This window comes from Mustela erminea, chromosome 8, assembly GCF_009829155.1.
Source record: "Mustela erminea isolate mMusErm1 chromosome 8, mMusErm1.Pri, whole genome shotgun sequence".
NCBI classification, from domain to species: Eukaryota; Metazoa; Chordata; class Mammalia; order Carnivora; family Mustelidae; genus Mustela; species Mustela erminea.
In genome coordinates this window covers 13,958,068-13,981,833 of record NC_045621.1, presented here as the reverse complement: position 1 = coordinate 13,981,833, position 23,766 = coordinate 13,958,068, and the positions used below count along the sequence as shown (strand labels likewise).

General features: G+C 34.6%; 1 protein-coding gene across 3 annotated transcripts in view; it reads right to left on the bottom strand.

The window, feature by feature from the left end:
* Positions 1-23,766, bottom strand: part of BMPR2 (bone morphogenetic protein receptor type 2) — a 207,957-nt gene that overhangs the window by 43,185 nt on the left and 141,006 nt on the right. For 2 of the 3 annotated variants that reach the window (XM_032354461.1, XM_032354462.1), the window contains 4 exons: positions 8,966-9,076; positions 8,164-8,255; positions 4,986-5,216; positions 4,146-4,260 (listed from right to left, as the gene is read on the bottom strand). In XM_032354461.1, the coding sequence (XP_032210352.1) occupies positions 4,146-4,260; positions 4,986-5,216; positions 8,164-8,255; positions 8,966-9,076 (549 nt within the window). Of the gene's footprint in view, positions 1-4,145; positions 4,261-4,985; positions 5,217-8,163; positions 8,256-8,965; positions 9,077-21,866; positions 22,104-23,766 lie in introns of those variants that run through there. The other variant, XM_032354463.1, reaches the window with a different exon arrangement.

Genomic DNA, 23,766 nt, shown 5'->3' with positions numbered 1-23,766 from the left:
AAAGGAAACAAGAAAGCAAAATTTCAACTCATAATCATTACTATTTTCACTATATTTTGCAACATAAACTACTGTTGCATGTATAATTAATTAAGCTTTAAATATTTAGCTGCAAGCGAATAGCCAACATGCTATTGCTTCTTATTTTAACATACACTTGGTTTTTTTCTCCTCATTTCTAGGGTAGTAAAAGGAGGCAACAGAGAAAGAAATATTTAGTATAAAAATTTTTTAAAGTCAGCTTGTCTAAAATAACTATCAGTGAAAAACTGAGATGGCTCCAAAATTTGTAAACGTATGTTGTACTATTCTCCTATGGCTTAACAGATCAAACCTGTGATGGAACATCCCAGTTCTGTCCTCAGGTTTAGCCCTGTCTCTAAGCCCACCTCAGTTCTTCAAATCAAACTAGGAATAGTTTTCCAATGGACCTGGAGAATGAGGAGAGGAGCTGCTCTCTCTCAGCAAGATGTGAAAACCTATTTTCTTATTTTACAGAGAAGCAAAGCACTATTATATTCGTTCTATTATCACTAGACCATTCACTCCATGAAGGCAAAAACAGAGTATGTTTTACCTGAATTTAAAAGAGTTGGCACACATGTATCTAACCTAAGGCACCTCATGAAAAGCATAATGTATTTTTCCCTCTCTATAAGGAAACCTTATATAAATATTATTCAGCAAAACTACAGTTCTTGAATTGAAAAAAAATTCTATACCACAATTTCTTAAACTTAAAATAACTCTCTAGGTATAAAAAGAAACAGAGCAATCAGAACAAAGTCAATGATAAGTTTACTGAGTATTTATATTTAGGTACGAATAGCCTCAGCATTTAGTCATTACTCTCATTAATGAAAATCAGATTGCAATTTCACCAGCAGTGAAACTAAAAAGAGGATAATGATTCCTTTGATATATATTTTTTAAAAAGAGCACACAGCACAACTGGAGGAAAAAATAGTAGTTACCATGGATCTAAAAAATGGTAGTTATCATTGATCTTCCCTGTTCATTTTCTCCCCTTTCAGTTCATGGTCCAGTTTTCTAAAGTTTGTACTAACATGATTCGTTCAACCCCTAGAAGAGTTACATTTCTTATTCTGCATAAAACCATAATACTAGTATATATGGTATAATCTCGAGGTGATATTTATATACAAAATTTATAGAGATATAAAAATGTTTCTATATTTGGAAAATATTTGTATATTAACCCCAAATCAATACTTAAACTAAAAGATCTCATACTTAGGGAAACCAGGCAAATAATGGGGAGAATGGGCAATGAACAAATCGGTGAGACAGCCAGAGAGGAAAACAGGATATTACTTTCTTCTATGTAATGAGAAAAAAAAAAGAAAAAAAGAAATGGAGAAGGGGAACAAAAAAGGTAAGAGAGAAAGAAGAAAAGGAAGAGAGGATTTATCACCAATTCAAGAGGAAGAACTATAGACTACCCTTTGAGAGACTTTTCCCCTTAAAGTTCTCCTCGGTATACCTTTTAATCCTTTTTATTTCGGGGTAGGGGATGACGAGAAAGGAGCAAAATATACAGTGATTTTGCCCTGGGTAGCAGCACTGTGACAGGAAAATATCTCAAAGAAAAGCAGGACATATTATTTCAATTGTGTTAAAAAATAAAACCTGAATAAAAAAGTCTCTCTGTGGATATTTACACACACACACACACACACACACACACACACACACACACACAGAAAGGACCTGGAAGGATGTACTAGCTAATAGTAATTTTCTGTTTATATTTGAGTGATCTATGAGCTATATGGTCTTTGTCAGATTTTTCTGGGGTGAGTACGGTAACAAGATTCATAGACATTCTAAAGAAAAAATTCACAAGAAAGACAATTACAAATAAACAAACAGGTTCAACTCCTCCTTATTTGTTCTGAAGCAAAAAACAGCTGAATAACTAATAATAGTATTATTCCTTACTATAAAATTTCAATGCTAAATAGCAAAGTTACATCTGAAGATACTGGGAAAAACAGCATTCTCTGAAAAAAGAGTGAAATAACACTTTAAATATTTTGAAATATTATAGCATATTTCCAATTTTAAAAATCAGGGGTGCCTGGGTGCCTCAGTCATTAAGTGTCTGCCTTTAGCTTGGATCATGAACCCAGGGTCCTGGGACTGAGCCCCACATCGGGATCCCTGCTCAACGGGAAGTTTGCTTTCCCTATCCCACTCCCCCTGCTCATATTCTGCTCTCTCCATCTCTGTCAAATAAATAAAATCATTAAAAAAATCAAATAGGTACTAACATTTTTTGCAATAGCATATATTTTATATAACATATATATAATATATATAAATATAGAAAATATATAAATATATATAATATATATTTTATATATATATAAAATATATATTATATATATATACATGCACACAAACACACATACACACAGTTAAAATAAAGAGGTTAACTAGTTTAAAAGATAATATTAGGTAGTATTTGAGAGCAACATCTACATTAAATAAAACTCTTATTTGATGGCAATCATTCTTTTCAGCCAATGTTTGACTTGAAACCTTGCTGAATCATGTAAGTCTTAAAAAGGAGGATTAGTGTGGTATTTTAAATTCTGTGCTAAGTCAGCTCTTTCAATGAATTACAATAATATTTAAGAGTAAGGAAACACAGTCCAAATGATTAATGTGCTAAAGCACTAGAATAAGTGCATCAAATTGCTGACATAGGCAATAAGATTGGTCAATTCTGTATTCAGGAAAAGCAAGATGTCAGGATAAATGAAGTGATAAATTATTCAGGAGAAATTATTTATATATGAAGCAGCAGCTAGAAAAGATGATCCATGCTATTACAGAATAGAACAAAGATCTAAGAAATTGATACATTAACGATTCTCTTATCTACAGAGGTCAGAGAAACTGGAAAAGCAATATTCTGGGCTATAGTATGACAAGAAAAATCCCATAAGGGATGAAAGCTTGAAAAAGAACAAAGATTTAGTTTTAAAGCAAGCTTATGATGGGAGGTGTATTTTTAAACAAAGTATGAAAGTAAATGAATTAAAGAGATTCTCTGAACAAGGAGCAAAAAGGCACACAGGTGCTAAAGAAAACTAGAGTTATGGCAAAGAATACAACCACACAGTTATGAAATCCCCACCATGCATTTTCTTCTTTCTACTTGGTAACAGAATCCAATATTATTTGAGATATCAACACACTCAGCTTAAAAACAACAACAATAATAATAACAACTGTATTTTCAGCATCTCTTGAAGATAAATGCAGTAGTTAAGTGTGAATTAAGTTCTGGAAAATAAAACATAAGTAGAAGAGTAGGACTTCTGGAGACAGAAGGCTATAATTTCTTCTACCTTCCCTTTCTTTCGCCTACTAATTAGCGGATATACAGCAAGATGGACAATGAGGTGACCTTGGAAACGTTAGCCATATATAAAGAATAATGGAAGAGATAATAATAAGGCTCCAATAATTCTATGGTGCTACCAAGCCAATCTTAGACCACCTCTCTCTAAATTCTTACATGGGAAAAAATTTCCATTCTTATTAAAGCCTATTATTTTCCCCTGACAGATATGACCAAACCTAATTCTAGCTAAGAGAAACACTGAATTATAAAAAGATACACACAAGTTTTATACTCAAGACCAACCACAGAATAAAGTCCATATGATGTTAAAAGTAAAGAATTGGCAATGCACTGTATTTCATTTAAATAAGCAAATAAATGCAAGGAAATGTAGTATAGCCTAGCTAAGAGGTTTTTAAGCTAAGAGGTTTTTAACCTAAGTGCATGATGATTTTAAAAGGTCTGTGAACCATTAGAATCAAAAGAGCATTCTTAAAAGTATACTATGCATGTATCTTTTCTAAGAAGGTGTTCAGAGCTCTAATAAAAATCTCAATGAGATCCATGACCTCTCTAGAGTCTTTAAGTTCTTTTTCTTATTCTTATTACATTTCAAATCCATTTCATCGTGCCAGATCTTTCAAACAGCTGTTTAATAATAAATCTGCTATTAAATAAATATATTCTTAGTTTGAAGATATGAATAAAATTTCCCTTTGTGAATTTTGACCCTATATGGGTGTCATTCGTCTTCTATTCATTGTTTTACCTCCTCGTGGCAATTCTGTATGAAGATAAGCCAGTCCCCGAGTCACAGAATGAGCCAGACGGCAAGAGCTGACCCAATCACTTGTATGGAGACTCAAATACTTGCATAGAGATCCCTATATAAAGGAAAAAGTACACACATACAAAAAAAAAAAAAAAAAAAAGGAATTAATTTACCTGTACAGGACAAGATAAATTAGCAACAGCCTTATAAAGTTTTTAAGTAGGTTAGGATTCCATGAAGATCTCATGAACTATGACATTTCAATATCTCAAAAGAGACATTTCCATGAGTAGAAAGGGGAGGAGGAATGAAAGGATAATTTAAACATTATTAATTTTTATTTCTCCAATATTAAAAAGTATAAAAGGTTATTTCACATTAAATGCTCCTTTACCAAATTAAGATAGAAAAAAGTTTTTTAGACTCTTTCTTCACAATGTATCTCTTACCAGTACAAATACAAATTATATTTTTTTGTTTTACAAGTATAAGACAGAAAGCTTTCATAAATATATATGTGTCAGTGTTACTAAAGGTGCTCTTCTACAAACTATTTATAACCAGACAGGGATAAGGAGCTTGTACCAGAATGAATGTCAATCAAAACACTGTTTCCTTCATCGAGAAAGTCTTGCTGAGAGGGAGAAAGAGACAGAGACAGATGAATTAAACAGTTAACCAGTGACTTAGTTGATTCACATTCTGATGTGAGATCCTTATCTCACTGCAGACCATTAATAACCAGTTGCAAACCACCAGTGCTTTACAGAGCAGTAGTCCTGAAAATTTGATTGACAGCTAATATAAATGTCACTTTAATTTTTATAAAGAACTTACATTGGGATAATACTCCATCACAAGCAAATACTCCATGCGTCCATCTGCAGTAACTCTCTCATCTCCAACTATAAAGCGAGCAATGTTGTCATGTTCCATCAAAGGCACTCTGTAAATGTTCTTCTCATTGATAAAATTCTGACGGTTTGCGAAGGAAAACACTTTTACAGCAACTGGACGCTCATCTAAAGAACCTTTATAAACTGCTCCATATCGACCTCGGCCAATCAGCTATAAATTTGTTTTGAAGAAAGCAAGATATTAATTCATATCACAACTGAAAAATCAAATTTTCTAGAAAAGTATAAATCTAAATGTAGACTATAGCTCTCTCTTGCTTATAGTTTAAATTACTTCAATGTCAAGAAACTAATAAACTCCATATCTCATATGGCTCAGGAAGGTCCTACCACACCCAGACCTCCCACAGATAACAACTATGAACTCTGAACAAAATTTCATTTTAATTTTTTAAAATTTATTTATTTATTAGAGAGAGAGAGAGAGAATGAAAGGGAACACCAGGGGAGAGAGGGGAAAGGGAATGGGACCAGCAGACTTCATGCTGAGCAGGGAGCCCAACATGGGGCTCAACCTCAGGACCCCAGGATTATGACCTGAGCAAAAGGCAGACGCTTAACCCACTGAGCCACCCAGGAGCCTCTGAACAAAACTTTAAAAAGAAATCTGAAAGTGCTAGAGAATGAACATAAAGGAAGTAGATTCTGGGAGTCAACACTTAGAAAGGAATGCCTAGGGTGAACTACTACCCATTTTTATATCTCTTAGTCTGAGAGCAGGCTGAAAGAACACTCTGCAGGGGAGCTAGAACTGTAATAGAAAATCCATAATCATTCTGGCCCTAGGAACCAGAGGACAGAATTAAGGGCAACCACAGATTCTGGAAAGTGATTCCCACAGAACAGAGTGAGAGGCGGGAAACCTAGCAAATACACGAGACCAATTTCAGCTAAAGATAAAATAATTGTGCTGAGATTTTGAGCTTTTGCCTAAGAGATGAGTTTGCAGCATATCCAACCAAGTTAACTGCCTATTAAAACAAACAGAGGAAACAAACACAATTTAGAAAAACCTAACAGGGGGCACCTGAGTGGCTCAGTTGGTTAAGTGTCTGTTTTCGGCTCAGGTCATGATCCCAGGGTACTGAGATTGAGCCCCATGTCAGGTTTGCTGCTCAGCAGGGAAGTCTGCTTCTCTCCCTGTTCATGCTCTCCCTTTCACTCATTCTCTCTCTCTTTTTAAGATTTTATTTATTTATTAGAGAGATGGAGAGAGAAGATAAGTAGGCAGAGCAGCAGGGAGAGGGAGAAGCAGGCTCTCCGCTGAGCAGAAACCCGGATGCAGGGCTCAGTCCCAGTACCCTGGGATCATGACTTGCGCAGAAGGCAGCCACTTAACCAACTGAGCCATCCAGGTGCCCCCCGCTTTCAAATAAATAAATAAAATCTTAAAGAAAGAAAGAAAGATGGGCGCCTGGGTGGCTCAGTGGGTTGGGCCGCTGCCTTCGGCTCAGGTCATGATCTCAGGGTCTTGGGATCGAGTCCCGCATCGGGCTCTCTGCTCGGAGGGAGCCTGCTTCCTCCTCTCTCTCTGCCTGCCTCTCTGTCTGCTTGTGATTTCTCTCTGTCAAATGGATAAATGAAATCTTAAAAAAAAAATTTTTTTTTTAATTAAAAAAAAAAAAAAAAAGAAAGAAAGAAAGAAAGAAAAGCCTAACAGAACATAGGGTATCCAAAATATAACATTCTTAATATCCAGGACACAATAAAAAAAATAAAATCAGCAAAATGCAACCCATGTGCATCTTCATTTTTGGCTTCTGGATATTTCTTTCACTTTACTGAAACAGGTTAAGAATTTACTATCATTTATTTAAGGGTTTTCATTATATTTCATTCACTATTTCTAGGTTAAAATTATAACAGACTGATAAAATGCCCTTTAGAAACATTGTATCAATATATAGTTAAATCAGCAATGTTTGGAAGTGTTTTTTCAGCCCAAGATAATATTCTATGGTTTTAATTAGTATTTTTTTAATTTAATAAACTGGACATCTTATTATACGTTTAAAAGTTACATTTAATTCCTTTGTGAATTGGCACTTCATGTTTTTTGTCCATTTTTTATGGATTGTTTCTACTATTGATTTATACCAGCTCTTGAACAATTCCTTTTCATGTGCTGAAATGCTTTTTTGGAATCTTTTAACTTTATGTATTGTACTTTTCTTCTAAACAGAGGTTTCCTAAAATGTTTTATATAATCAAATCTATCATATATATTATTTAATAGTCTCTAGTTTGGGGATCATAGTTTACTTATTCTAGTAATGATCATAAAAATATTCATCATGGTAAGACTTTAACATAGGCTCTGAGATATTACGAAATGAAAATTAAATCCAACATAATACATAACAGTTGCATGTACCTATAAAAATACATAATATATGCAAAGACAAGGAATATTCATTAGGCATATATTATGGATTGCTTGAAAGTATATTCTTTTCAGAACCTCATCTCTTTATTCCCATATCAATGCAGTCTCTACTCAAAGATCATCTCCTTCCTAAATATACTGTCTCCTTTCTAAATATACTCTCTTTACCAACTCTATTTCCATATTTTTATCTTCTTATCTGCTTTACTTTTCTCTATAACATTTACTACTATTACTAGAAATAATATACATTTATTTGTTTAACCTGTTTGTAGACTCTTTTCCCACTAGAATATAAACCACAAAGGGAGCCTGGGTGTCTCAGTCAGTTAAGTGGCTGGCTGACTCTTGATTTCTGCTCAGGTCATAATCTCAGGGTCCTGGGATGGAGCACCATGGTGCAAGGGCTCTGAGCTCAGCAGGAGTCTTCTAGAGATTCTATCTCTCCTCTCCCTCTGCACCCCCCCGCCCCGGCTCTCTTTCTCAAATAAATAAAACTTTAAAAAAAGAGAAAAGAATATAAGCCTCAAGGAGACTATCTGTACTGTTCCTATATCCTCAGTGCTTACAATAGGCTTTGGCACTAAGCTGATAGTTAATAAATGTTAGTGGAATAAATGGATGAATGATGTAGTAAGTGAGTAAAGTTACTGTCTCAGATGTTATTACGACAGCAGAAAGAAGAGCCCACAATATCTAAGAACAATCTTACCTCCAACAGTTTCAGATTATCCAGGTCAAGAGAGGGTTCTGATGCTGCTGCCTCCATCATGTTCATACTGTGAAGACCTTGCTTACGGTCTCCTATAAAAGTGGGAAAAAGAAGTTACCAAGATATGGTTCTCTTAACATGAAGATCTTTATTATACTTTTTTATTACATTTAGTTAAAAAGAAGAGCTACAAAAGGGAAGGCAGCAAGATTTATGCCCAATGTCACCAAGAGTAAAACTATTTACTAAACTAAGAGTCCATCTATAAATGAAGAATGATGAGTAATAATATTAAAGTTGAATTTTGGGAGATAATTCCAACAACAGACCTTGTTTAAAATATTGCAGAAACATTAAAGGTTTTATTAAAGTTATTCAAATGAATGAATGGGTACGGATTTCCTAAAAAGCTCATCAAACCTAAAGTTCAGTAGAACTGACTGGACAGTTGATGATACTAAAGAATTACTTATTTATTTATGTAGATGTGAAAAATGGTATTGTGGTTAGTCCTTATATTTCAGAGATAATACTAAAGTTTTTTACAGATAAATGATATATGTGATTCATTTCAAAATAACCCACTACCTCAGATGTGATAAGCAGGGCTATGGATAATATATCAATGTGATAATCATTGAAGCTGAGGTATTTTGGACATTTTTTTAACTTTTCACAAAAACTAGGAAAAATGTTTGCGAAGAGATAAGGATGGGAGCGCAGAGATTTTTAAAAAGGAGAAAACTGATTCCTATTAAATGGTGTATTTAATAAACAATAGGAAAAAAGGTAATATTTTTACCTGTCAGCATCCTGTATCCGAAGCATAAGGCAACTATCAAAACAGCTAATACAGAGACTGATGCCAAAGCAATGATTATTGTCTCATCTCGATTAAATGAATGAGGTGGACCTAAAATAAGACAAATTTAAAAACAGTCATCTTTTTTCACTAGTTTGTTAAATACTGACAGAAAGCCTGTGTCAATATATAGTCAAATCAATGTTTTTGCATCAAAGGAAATTAAAGAAAAATTAATAATAAATCTGTGATAATTGCAAATTATATATTTTTAACCACACAAATGATCTTATACAGATTTACAACACTGAAACACCTGTTGGTTGTGCTTATTATTTGAATATCTATTATATCATGGAACAGCTCAGGCAGAATAATAGAATATTTAAGAAAACAGTCTTTGGAATCACATTTGGTTTTAAATCTTGATTCAACACCACTCTCTCAGTGGCATTTAGCAAGTTATTTGGCTTTTCTTTGGTACTTTTTGGATTTTAATAGACTTCAACATAATGATAATTGTACCTACTTCCAACATACAAAATTATATATAATTTTGCATATAAAAGCTCATTTTACCATGAGATATCAAGTCACACACACTGGGCTGGCTACAATTTAAAAAATTATAATTTAAATTATCATTAAATGCAGTAGAAAACATTTTGGAAGTTCTTCAAAAATTTAAACATAGAATTACCATAAGACCTAGCAATTCCACTCCTAGGCATACCCCAAAGAATTGAAAACAAGTATTCAAACAAACACTTCTACAGGAATTTTCATGGTACCACTAATTATAATAACCCAAAGTGAAAAAAACATGAATGTTCATAAACTGATGAATGAATAAACAAAATGTACTATGGACTGAACTGTGATCCCTTAAAATTCGTATGTTGAAGCATTAACCCACAAGGTGATGATTTTTGGAGATGGGTCCCTTGGGATGAGGTTCAGATGAGGCCAGGGGGGTGGGGACTTTATGACAGGATTAGTGGCCTTATAGGAAGAGCTATCAGAGGGCTTGCTTTCTCTCTGTCTCTACCATGTGAGGAAACAGTGAAAAAGCAGCCATCTGCACACCAGGAAGAGAGTTCTCAATATAACCTAACCATGGTAGCACCCAAATCTTGGACTTCTAGCCTCCAGGATTGTGAGGAAATAGATTTCTGTTGTTTAAGCAACACGGTCAATTCTATTTTGTTGTGGCTGTGAGGGATAGCAGAATACAGTACCCCCAAAATAAGCATGACTATCTTGAGCTGGGTATTTTTAAGAACACCGAAGAAACTCTGAAAAATAAGAAGTTGCCCTTTTGTAAGAGACATTTACATTTATAAGGAAAATCTCCATTTGTAAGGTATCTCCCTCTCTGTCCTAAAGAGGAAAATGACTAAAACTCTAGCAACCTTCATCAATAGAGAAGGCATGGACTTAAATGTGCACAGCAAACATATACTTGTTTACTGTGCTTTTCCTAGTAACCTACCATAACTGGTCTTACCTTAACCTCCTTTCCACCCCCCTTCCTTTGGTTTAACTAGAGATAATATTTGGGGTGGCGACTTGGGCCATTTTAGGGAATTACTCAGTTTTCCTGGGTATGTCCCATGTATGCAGAAAGTGTATATGTTGTTAAACCTCTTTTTCTCTTGTTACACTGTCTTTTCATTATGGTGGTATAGGGGACATGACACCTTCAGCGAAGAACCTAGAATGGTAGAAGAAAAATTATTTTTCTTCCCTTATGGCTGCTGGAGCAGACTGATACAGTGTAGTGTATTTGTTACAACTGATGAACCACTATTGATATACTAACTAAAGTCCATAGTTTACATTAGCTTTCACTCCTTGTGCTGTATAGTTCTATGGGTTTTAACAGATGCATAATGCCATGTATTCACCAATACAGTATCATACAGAGTAGTTCTGCTAACCTAAAGTGTCCTGTGCTCCACCTATTCATTCCTCAACTCCAGCTCCCACTAGACTCTGGCAACCGATATTTTTACTGCGTCTATAGTTTTGCCTTTTCCAGAATGTCATATAGTTGAAATAATACACTATGTAGCTTTTTCAGACTACCTTCTTTCACTCAACAATATGCATATAAATTTCCCCCATGTCTTTTCGTGGCTGAATAGTTCACTGCTTTTTATCAGCTAATGATATCCCATGGCATGGATGTACCAGCATTTATCCACTCACCTACTGAAAGACACTTTGGTTTCTTCCAATTCTGGCAGCTATGAATAAAGTTGCTATAAACATTCGTATACAGATTTTTGTGTCGACATAAGTTTTATAGGGTGAAGTAATACATCATATGTTAAAATGTGAAAAAAGTTACTTCTAATTTTGTTTAGGGTGTAAAAAGATGCAAACAAATTTTATTTCCACCCTAATAATAAGCCAAGACACCTAATAAGCCTACAAAATCATGGCTTTTTCTTTAAAGTTCATTAAGAGCTAAGGACACAAAGAAGCCAATATATTAAGATGCTAGTATGTGACAACCCCTTTCTAAGACAGAAGAGACCTAAAACTGCTTTTATCCTTGGTAATGCAGTTAGTGGAAGAGGACACCACCCACAGATGTGGGTAGAAGGGAACAGCTAAACATTTAACAAATTCTTAAGGCATAAGAGTACTGGATAGCAGATAACTAAGAACACCTAGGGACTGTGAACACCAAAAGAGCTTGCAGATACCTACGAACTCTTTTCTATAGGCCTCTACCAAGTAGTCACAGTCGAAAACTGAGAGAACCCCATTATGTGTAGGTACAAAAGGCCTGCTAAAGCCTGAGAATAGGTCAAGAGAGCTAACGTAAACCTTGTGGGCATGCAGGCTTTCACTGATTACAACAGGGTCCACCTGTGGCTGGGTAAGGGCTATTAAAGTTGAGAAAGCTCTTTCCTGAAGTGCCAGAGTATAGGGCTTACCAAAGAGTGAAGGCAAAGGAGAGCTAAGAGAAATCCTATTAAGCACTGATATCAAATCCTACTGAGGTGCCCTCTGTAGGCATTCTGCCCTCAGAGCATTTGAAACCTATAATGAAATGAATCAAACTGAGGTAACAACAAAGCCCAGATAAAGCTCAGCTAACAGAGTTCATTTAGCCCCTCATTATAGTAGCTTGACAAAACAGGGTGTATCCTTTTCTCAACATAAATAATATTTATTTTACACTCTATTCTTCTTTTATCTGCAATGTTCATTATTCAACCAGAAGTCAAAAGATGTGAAGAAGCAAGAAAATATGGTTCAATGTCAAAAAAGGAAGTCCTCAACAGAAACAACCACTGATGATGAAAGTATCAGAGACTTAAAAAAAAACTATGAAAAGTGTGTTAAAAATACAGTGGAGGGCTGCTTGGGTGGCTCACTCAATTAAGCATCTACCTTTGGCTCAGGTCACAATCTCAGGGTCCTGGGACCAAGCCCCACATTACCAGGGTCCCTTCTTAGCGGGCACTCTGTTTCATCCTCTCCCTCTGTTCCTCCCCGCTCATGTGCTCTCTCTCTCTCTCTCTCTCAAATAAACAAAAATCTTAAAAAAAAAAATGGTAGTGGAAAAAGTGGACACATGAATGAACAGATGGAAAATGTCAGATAAGATAGAGAAATTAGAAAAAAGCCAAATGGAATTGTTAGGAATTAAATGCATGGTAGTGGACCTAAAGAATTCTTGTGATGTGATTATCAGCAGAAAAGATACCACTGACAAAAGAATCAACAAATTCGAATACACATCAACAGATTATCCAAATTATATCACAAAGAGGAAAGAGAGAGGAAAAAATAGAGAATCCAGTATCTATAAGACAGTATCAAATGGCCTAATATACATTAATTAGAAACACAGTAGGAGAGACAGGAAATAGTATAGAAGATACACTCAAAGAGATAATGCACAAAATGTTTTCAAAACTGATGAAAGACAACCAACCATAGATTTAAGATCAGTGAACCCCAAGCAGGGATAATGCAAAGAAAATCTTACTGATGTACATCCTAGTCAAAGTGTTTAAAATCAACGATAAAGTATTTTTCCAATCTACAGATAATACTTTAAACAAGATTGGAATTACTAAATCCAACTTTGTGGTCTGGTTCTTTTCAATTAACACTGTCCTATATCATTAAGAATTCTTTAAGACCCCAATTTCTGTTGTTTATACTTCATTGCCTTTAAAAATAAGCTTGTGAACATCTTTCTGTGTGTTAACTGAGTAGGGCATATCTGTTTATTAAATTTTTGACTGCTTATCAATTACTAGAAAGTTGTGTTAAAATCTATTATAATTAAGACTTTATTTTTTTAGTTGTATCCATTTTTGGCTCATATATTTCAAAGCTATATTGCTAGCTGTATACAAATTTTCAATTGTCCTATCTTCCTGTTAAATGAATATCTGTCTTTAAAATGTGACCCTCCTTGTCTCTGGTAATGTTTTTCTTAAAGTCCATTTGATCTGATACTAATATAGCTAATATTTTTTCCATCAACTTATTGTTTATCTTTCTGTATCCTTATGTGTTAGATGTATCTCTTATAACTAAACAGTAGTAGGCTTATTAGTCTTTTAAAAATATTTTGTTGACATATAATTCATACAACATACAATTCATTAATTTAAAGTGTATAATTCAGGATGCTTGGGTGGCTCAGTTGGGCAAGCGTGTAACTCAGTCTTGGCTCAGGTCGTGATTTCAAGCCCCATGTCAGGCTCTGCGCTGGGTGTGGAGCCTGCTTAAGATTCTCTTGATTCTCCCTCTCTCTCTACCCCATCTTCCCCCTCTCCAAAAAAGGAAATAAATAATAAATAAAAATTTAAAGTATTTAATCAATGGTTTTTGAAATATTACATTATTGATTTTTAAAAATTGTGAGGAATATATAAGACATAAAATTTACCTTTTTAACCACTCCATAATTGTAAAAAGAGTGGCATCAATAACATTTACAACACTGTGCAATCATTATCACTACCTGTTTTCAAAATATTTTTATCACTCCAATGAGAACTTGGTAACTATTAAAAAATAATTCCCTATTCTCCCCTTCTTCCAGCCCCCAGATCTCAAATCTACTTTCTGTCTCTATGAATTTGCCTGCTATTAATATATCATATCAGTGGAATCATGTAATATTTGTTCTTTTGTGTCTAGTTTATTTCCTTTAACATAGCATGTTTTCAAGATTCAGCCATGTTGTAACATATAGCCTATCTTTTCACTTTCTTGATATGTGTTTTAAGGCACAAAAACTTTTAATTTTGATGATATCCACATTGTTCATTTTTTCTTTTGTTGTTTGAATTTTGGTGTTATACGTAAGAATTCACTGCTAAATCCAAGGTTATTAAGATATACCCCATGTTTTTTTCTAAAAGTTCTATGTTTCTAGCTTTTTATAGTTAGGTTACCAATCCATTTTGAGTTAATTTGTGTATATGGTGTTTATCTTCATGTTTTAAAATCAATCCAATTATCTTTGTCTTTTAACTGGATTGCTTAATCCATTTACATTTAAGATAATTAGTGACACCTTTGTGTTTATTTCTATGATCTTATTTTAGACAATTTGCTCTTGCCCATCTGTTTCCTGGGCAGCAGAAAGACACTGGAATATTTTTCCAACCCTCCCAATTATTTGGTAGTGATGGATTATATTTTTAATTCCCTTTTTTAAACCCCATGAAAAATTACTATGAGCAAAAGTGTTGGCAGAGAACTTTCATATACTTTTGCTTGTAGTCCAAATTGGCACAACTTCTTTGGAAACAGTTTAACATTACTTACTAGAGCTGAAGATACATATACACAATGACTAAGCAATTCTACTCCTAGTTATATACGTTGGAAAATTTCATGTGAACTAGGACATATGTTCAAGAATGTTCATAACTGATTTATTCATAGTATACAAAAATTAGAAACAACCCAAATATTTATCAGCAAGAGAATGGAAAAGTAAGTTATGGTATAGCCACACAATAGAATACTACATAGCAATGGAAGTGACTTGCATTCATTATATTTTTAAAAAGAAAAAAAAAAAACAAAAATTGCCAGAAGAATTATAGCTTTACTCAATAGCACAAATTTTAAAACACCGTATTGTGTGAAGGATCAAGAGACCAGAGAGGACGCTATGATTTAACTGATACAAAGTTCAAAAAATGGAACTATTAAACTACATTAAACTTGGGGATATAATAGAAAACAGAGAAGCTATAAAGAAAAGTGAGGAAATGATTATCACTAAGGGTCAGAGTAATAGCTATCTTTATGAAGGAAATAGGAGTTGTGATTAAGAAGAGATACAACACAGGGGTTATCTGGGATGTTCTCTTTCTTGACATGGGTTTAATGATATTTTATGTTAAACTATGTTTTATATATGTTTTACCATAAAATACTTATGCACAGAAAAAGACTAAAAGGAAATGCACTAACATGTTAAAGACTTTGAGCGATTTTTGTAAATATATTTTCTAAATTTTCTACAATTAATATGCACTATTTTTATTCTAGGCAGAAAAAACCAACAACTATCTTTTTTTAAAGATTTTATTTAATTATTTGAGAGAGACAGCGAGCACAAGCAGGGTGGGGGCAAGGATGAGGGGGCAGAAGGACAAGCAGATTCCTCGCTGAGCAGGGAGCCCAATATGTGGGTAAGTTCCAGGACCCTGAGGATCATGACCTGAGCCGAAGTCAGACTTAAATGACTGAGCCACCCAGGCATCACAACAACCATCACTTTATTTTATTTATTTTTTTAAAAAGATTTTATTTATTTATTTGACAGACGGAGATCACAGAGAAGCAGGCAGAGAGAGAGAGAAGGAAGCAGGCTCCCTGCTGAGCAGAGAGCCCAATGCAGAGCTCGACAACCACCATCATTTTAAAAGAGCTTACCTCTTGCTCCCTAAGGGCCCACAGTGTAGGACCAGTTTCTATGTATGAGTTGTCCTTTTTGTTAGTGGGATACAAAATGTTCCTGCTTTGTTACCACGGAAGAATTATCTAAATCACTATGTTGAACACCTGAAACTCGTGGAATATTGTGTGTGAATGATACTCAAAAAAAAAAAAAAAAAAAAAAAAAGAATTATCTTCCAACACATACTCACATATTTTTGGTGTCCCAGCTCCCCTTAAAGTCTGAGTTTAGAAATTCTAGTATCTGATAACATAAGATATACTAAAGAAACAAAAATCCTCCTTAAACTCTATGCCAAACAAACTGCAGAATAAAATGATAGTTTTCAACTTACTTTCCCTTGTCTACAAAATACAAACATGCCACAGGCATCTTATCAACTTCAGAGCAATTTCATATTGTCATCTTTGAATCGTACTTCATATTAAATGGCCAGAAGGTTTACCCAAAAGATAAGCTATTATTCTCTGCTTGCTCCTTATTCCAAAATATTAAAAGATAAGATTATTAAAACAGGCACATAGTAAATCAAATGCACAGGGCTATCTAAATCCTAGAGGTATCATCAACATAGGATAATCAAATGATTTCTCCAGAATGAACTACAGAAGTAAATAAGGAGAAGGAGATAAAACCACTTAAAAAATGCTCTTAAGCACACTTAAACAGTTTTGTATAATTGTGGGCTGTTGAAAAATCATAGATCAGCTTGATATGAAACCAAAAGGTCTGGGATATTGTTTATTATCAGAAGCTTGGGGCTTATCATGAAGCCACCAAGAATACTGCAAACAACAGATTCCAAAAGGAATAAATGCTTTTGTAAATCAAGAACTGCTTCTCATGTGTATGCCTATTCAAATAGCACCCTGTTCAGCATTATCTAAGTCAAAGGCTTTGTAAATGACATCTCCAGATTACAAAACAGTAACTGACATCCAAAATACACAATTTTCCCTCCTGCAAAAGATTCGTATTTTATTCAGTAGAATTAATGAGCATGGCACTACCTTTAAAATAAATAATGGAATCAAATTCTTTATGGATAGCACCCATAAAAAAACAGGGTCCAGCAATCTAAACAAAAAAGCTATTTTATTCTACAATGGAATTCAATATATTTTGTAGTTATTATATCTATTCTACTACTAAAAGGAAACTTTAAATCACTAAAAAGATGAGAAAAGCTATACCCAGTCTTAAAAAGGGTAGTTGAACCATAAAAAAAAGTTGTAGACGGTGTGATTTAAATATGCTTCATAAGAACATACATAGAAGGCCTCCCAGGGGAATTCTATCAAACATTTTAAAGAAGAGTTAATACCTATTCTTCTCAAATTGTTCCAAAAAACAGAAGTGGTAGGAAAACTTCCAAACTCACTCTATCAGGCCAACATTACATGTTTCCAAAACCAGACAGAGACTACACTAATAAGATAAAATTACAGGGCAATAAATGTGGATGCAAAAATTCTCAACAAAATACTAGGAAATCAAATTCAAAAGTACATTAAAAGAATCATTCGCCATGATCAACTGAGATTTATTCCTAGGCTACAAGGGTGGTTCAATATTTGCAAATCCATCAATGTGATATACCACATTAAAAGAAAGGGTAAGAACCATATGACCCTCTCAAAACAGATGCAGTAAAGCATCTGACAAAGGACAGCATCCATTCTTTTTTTTTTTTTTTTTTTAGATTTATTTATTTGAGAGAGAGAAAGAGATAGAGAGCAGGGGGAGGGGCAGAGGAACACGGAGAGAAGCAGACTCCACGCTGAGCATGGAACCCTACACAGGGCTGGATCCCAGGATCCTGAGATCTGAAACCATGAGTAGGCTGTTTATCTGACTGAGCTACCCAGGGGCCCCCAGCAAGGGGTACCTGGCTGGCTCGGTCAGTTACGCATCCTACTCTTGATTTTGGCTCAGATCATGATCTCCAGGTTATGGGATTGAGCCTTGTATGGTGTGGGAGTCTGCTTGAGATTCTCTCCTTCTCCCCTACTGATACCCCTGCTTGCACTCTCTCTCTCTCTAAAATAAATAAATCTTAAAAACAAAAACAAAAACAACAAAGTAGAAATAGAGGGAACATATCTCAACATCAGAAAGGCCATATATGAAAGACCCAAAGACCCACAGTTAATATAATCTTCAATGGGAAAAACTGAGAGCTTTTCCTCCAGGGTTGGTTCGGAACAAGACTGGGATGTCCACTCTCACCACTGTTATTTAACACAGTACTAGAAGACCTAGCCTCAGCAATCAGACAACAAAAATAAATACAAGGCATCCAAACTGGCAAGCAAAAAGTCAAGCTTTCACTATTTTCAGACAACATGATACTCCATAGAAAACCCGAAAGACTCCACCAAAAAATGGCTTGACCTGATACACGAATTCAGCACGAACCACCAATGATACACGAAGATGCAGGACACAAAATTAATGTATGGAAATCTGTGGCATTTCTATACACCAATAATGAAGCAACAGAAAGAGAAACCAAGGAATCAATTCCATTTATAATTACACCCAAGACTGTAAGATACCTATGAATAAACCTACCAAAAAGGTAAAAGACTTGTACTCTGAAAACTACAAAACACTTATGAAAGAAATTGAAGATGACACAAAGGGCACCTGGGTGGCTCATCGGTTTAAGTGTCTGCCTTCAGCTCAGGTCATGATCCCAGAGTCCTAAGATCAAGTTCCAAATTGGGCTCCCTCCTTAGCAGGGATTCTGTCTGTCTCTCTCCCTCCCCACTGCTAATGCTTTCTCTTTCTCACACACCTATGTAAATAAAATCTTTTAAAAAAAAGAAAGAGGAAAAAAAAATGAAGATGACATAAAGAAATGAAAAAAACATCCTAAGCTCATGGATTGGAAGAATAAATATTATTAAAATGCCTATACTACTCAAAGCAATTTACACATTTAATGCAATCGCTATCAAAATACCACCAGCATTTTCAATAGAGCTAGAACAAACAATCTCAAAATTTTACAGAATCACAAAAGACCCTGAATAGCCAAAGCAATCTTAAAAAAGAAAAGCAAAGCTAGAGTCATCACAATTCTGGACTTCAAGTTATACTACAAAGCTGTAGTGATCAAGATATATGGTACTGGGGCGCCTGGGTGGCTCAGTGGGTTAAAGCCTCTGCCTTCAGCTCAGGTCATGATCCCAGGGTCCTGGGATCAAGCCCCGCATCGGGCTCTCTGCTCAGCGGGGAGCCTGCTTCCTCCTTCTCTCTCTCTGCCTGCCTCTCAGCCTACTTGTAATCTCTGCCTGTCAAATAAATAAATAAAATCTTAAAAAAAAAAAAGATATATGGTACTGGCACAAAGACAAACACACAGATCAATGGAACAGAACAGAAAACCCAGAAATAGAACCACAATTATACAGTCAACTAATCTTTGACAAAGTAGGAAAGAATGTCCAATGGAAAAAAGACTGTCTCTTTAATAAATGGTGTTGGGAAAACTGGACAGCCATATGCAAAAGAATGAAACTGGACCACTATCTTATACCATATACAAAAATAAATTCAAAATGGATGGAAGACCTGTATGTGAGAGAGAAAACCATCAAAATCCTAGAGGAAAAGACAGGCAGCAATCTCTCTGATATCAGCCGGAGCAACATATTACAAGACAGGTCTGAGGCAAGGGAAACAAAAGCAAAAATGAACTAATGGGACTTCATCAAGATAACTTCACAGCAAAGGAAACAATCAACAAAACTAAAGGGCAACCTTTGGAATGGGAAAAGATATGTGCAAATGATACAGCTAATAAAGAGTTGGTATCCATAAGAATGTAAGTGCTGGTTTTATTTGAAATTAAAGGTAAGATAGCCTTGAATGATCTCTTCTCCTGTGCATGTCATATACAGATAATCCATGAGAAAAACTACTGTAACAGAAATGTGAGGTACTACATTCTACATTTTGCCTAACTGAAGACATCCTTAAGTAGGGAACTAGGGAAGAGTCAAATATGGATTACCAAAACCAATGGTGAGGAGTTGAAACTAAAAAGCTTTGAATAATCTTTAAAACGGAACAAAGAAAAAGTCTCTGCCTTCCACCTGACTCAACTGTTCAGCTGTGGAGGAAGAAACGTGTACCAGGAAAATCTCTTTGATTTGCAGATGCAACAGCTGGACTGATCTCTGAAATATGTGGATTAAATAACGCCCTAATCAACTCATGTACATATAGAGGTTCTTTAACAAATGTAGTTTTCTTCCTAATGAATATTTTTTTTCCTACTGAACATTCTAGATATATATAAACAACATACTCAAAACTAAGCTCATTGTCTTCATCCATCCTCCAAAAGGGACGATTTCCCTCGACCATTAGCATCACTGAAAAATTATTAGTAAAGAGGCAAAATTGCTGGAAAAGAGGCCAGTGACTATCTGCAATCAAATACTTTTTTTTTTCCAAAGATTTTATTCATTTATTTGACAGACAGAGATCACAAGTAGGCAGAGAAGCAGGCAGAGAGAGAGAGGAAGAAGCAGGCTCCCTGCTGAGCAGAGAGCTCTATGCGGGGCTTGATCTCAGGACCCTGGGATCATGACCTGAGCCGAAAGCTGAGGCTTTAACCCACTAGGCCACCCAGGCACCCCAATTAAATACATTTTTAAACTTGTAATATTTTGTATAAAATGCTCTGAAAAATACACATTTTTCTGCCTTCTTAAAGTAGATATATTAAACCACATTTCTTTTTGCATGACTAGGTATAATTTTGAATTATCAATTAGCCTATAGTGATAATTCTTAGAATGTATTAGGGACTCTCAGACCATTGAGTTTTTCTAAAATTTGCATCTTATTTCCAATTTTTCCATCTTATCCTCTGCCTGCTCTTTTTGATGTTGTTATGTACTTGATCTACTATTTTTTTAATAACTTGGACTAACTTGTTATAAAAGAATATAAGAAAACAGACTAAAAAGTCTAAGATTTTTCTTAAAAATTATACTAGAAATTTTATATTTAATACAAAAATTCTGTAGCATCTATATGGGCTGCTTATAGTGAAGAATCTTACTTCATTGTTATAGCCTTGGTACCGTAATAGTCCATGAAATCAGATGTTATTAGAATTCCAATGAAATTCCGACTCCCAGTCTTCCTTTCCAACATTTGGTGTGGGAAACTGCAAAGGATGTCAAAACAAAACAAATCTGCACTTCCAGAGTAGAGTTAATGACTGGTGCTTTGCAGTAGGCAATCAAGGCCTGTTTTGTTATTTTTTTGAAGACACCAACCTGTGTGCTATCCATACCAAAGTGTAACAATTATGCCAAAGTAGTATGCCACAGGTATGGAGAATGCGCGAACCTGGGTGGCTCAGTCGGTTAAGCAGCTGCCTTCGGCTCAAGTCATGATCCCAGGGTCCTGGGATGGAGCCCCACATCGGGCCCTCTGCTCAGTGGAGAGCCTGCTTCTCCTTCTCCCTCTGCCTGCTGCTCTGCCTACTTGTGCTCTGTCAAATAAATAAATAAAATCTTAAAAAAAAAAAAAAACAAAAAAAGAATCTACTATGAGAGGAAACATTTCATCTTCAAAAACAATAACAAAAATCCACTTTTTTTTCCTTCCTTCCTGTCATTTGTAGTTCTAATGTTAGACATCTTTCCACAAAGGGTCAAAAGGTACCTACACAAGTACATAATTGAGAGTAGAAAAATAGGGAACAGAAACCAGTACTGTAGTTTTTCCATTTTTATTTATATGTGAATTTTTAATATAAGTGAGGGGACAGAAAGCATTAAGATAAGTCAAATAGTTTCACTGACCGAGTTTCAGCAGTTTAATTTTATAACAGTTATAAATAAACCTGCAAATGTTTCTGGATGGTGCCAGCATTTGGATTTTGAAAGAACAAGTAAATTTCTTATTGGCAAGAACTAAGTGGTGTTTGTAGCATTTTTATCATACAGTAGAGTCCATCCATTCACTATATTTTTCTGAGTTGTCCTCTATGCAAGTACATGTTTTTAATGTTGTTTTCCTGTAAGTTTGTTATTAAAATGAATTAAACTAGTTTTTGAAAAGTGGTTATACTAGGTAACTTTTAAGGTCTTTCTAATTCCAAAATTCTGTATGAGGCTTCTAAAGTTTTTTTTTTGTATTCTCTTTGCTCTTAATCTTAAATTTACCACACAAAAAAATTAACATCACTTTTACATAAAAATATTTATTAACCCCAAATCTGAGACAGAAATTATTAATTTATATAACAATGATGATGACAAACGCGTTAAAACAGATTTTTAAAACATGTTAAAAACCACATTAATGGTTAAATATTTCAAGTAAAAATCTTCTCAGGATACATTATATAGTCTAAACCAATGAGATCCCAGGAAAACTGCCAGGAAAAATATTTTAATATGTTTATTCACATATGTGTGCAACAAAAGAGGCTTTTGACCATAAAACTCCTTTTGTTTTTTGTTTCTTTATAAAATCTTTTTCTTTTAAACATATATGCTACATATACAGTATATGCCATACCTGAAATTGTCTTGTTCCTCTAGCTCTAATAAATTAAACCCTTGTCTTCCTCCTTATTAGCTTTTTCAATTAAATACTCAGCCAAATGTAAACACAGCTATGTATGTCTGTGTGCAGTGACTGGGTTTATGCAAGCAAGTGCTTCCTGAATGCAGAACAGACAGGGAACCGCTGTCTGCTTCATTGGAGCCTGGGATGTTTCTGTTTACAAATCCTGGAGCCAGGCAGGGGCCACTACTGGAGGCGTGCTGTCTGCTTCCTTGCTACACTCAGCCTTTGTCTGGGTCTGTGTCAAAGAAAGAATAACATTGTTGCATGTGCAGCAGCAACAAAGGAAATCTTAAATATAACACACTGGTGGTTTGTTGGCTCCTTAATCTTTTACAACTGTGCGTGGAAAGGCAAATTAGGGATTAGGTTTAAAAACATTTTTTTAAAAGCAATGTATTTATTCATAAAAGCAGAGAAAAACTTTTAAAATCAAAACAATTGATGTGATCAAAGTTAAATGAATTCCTTAGCAAAACAATTCAGATTCCTAAGTATCTTTTCTGTACTGATGATATACTGTGCAGATCAATGTTTTAAACAAATATTTTTACAAAGAATAAACAATGTTGATTTAAATAATATGTTTGGAATGGTAACTATATAGTAATCATAATCAGATTAATGTTAATGTTTAATGTCTAAAAAGCAAATGGAGAGGAGGCAGATTTCTTGTTTTTTTCTAAGTTGGCATGTGATACTGAATATTTAGGACTACTTTAAATTTAACTTGCCACATTAATTACTGTGAATAGACCTTGCTTGTAAGAAACACAATAAATAACAACAATAAATAAAACAGTTCATGCTCTAAAATGCCTGAGTCCAGGCATTTTATGGCAGAATTATAAAAGCAACAGTGGAAAACTAAGGAAAAGAAGAGAAAGAGAAACAATCTAAGTTAAACCAAAAAAAGGTTGGAGGAGGGAGGACTGACAAGAAAACACAGGAAAGACCTTCAGTGCTTATCCTTCTTAACTTCTAGCTTTGTATTTATAATTTCTTTAAAAGAGCTGTTCTGGGATTAGAAGGGACTGAATTTTAGCATTTTATTTCCTTCATTAAAGAATGAATTAAAAGTAACAAAATTAATTATATTTCATTGGAGTAAAGTTATTAAATAAAGTCATTAAAAACAGGATTTAAGTAAATACATATAGAATTTTTAGTAAATACAAGAAAATGGAAGATAAAGATTAATCTCTAGACCATGCTACAATTAAAAAAGTAAAGTCTATCAGAG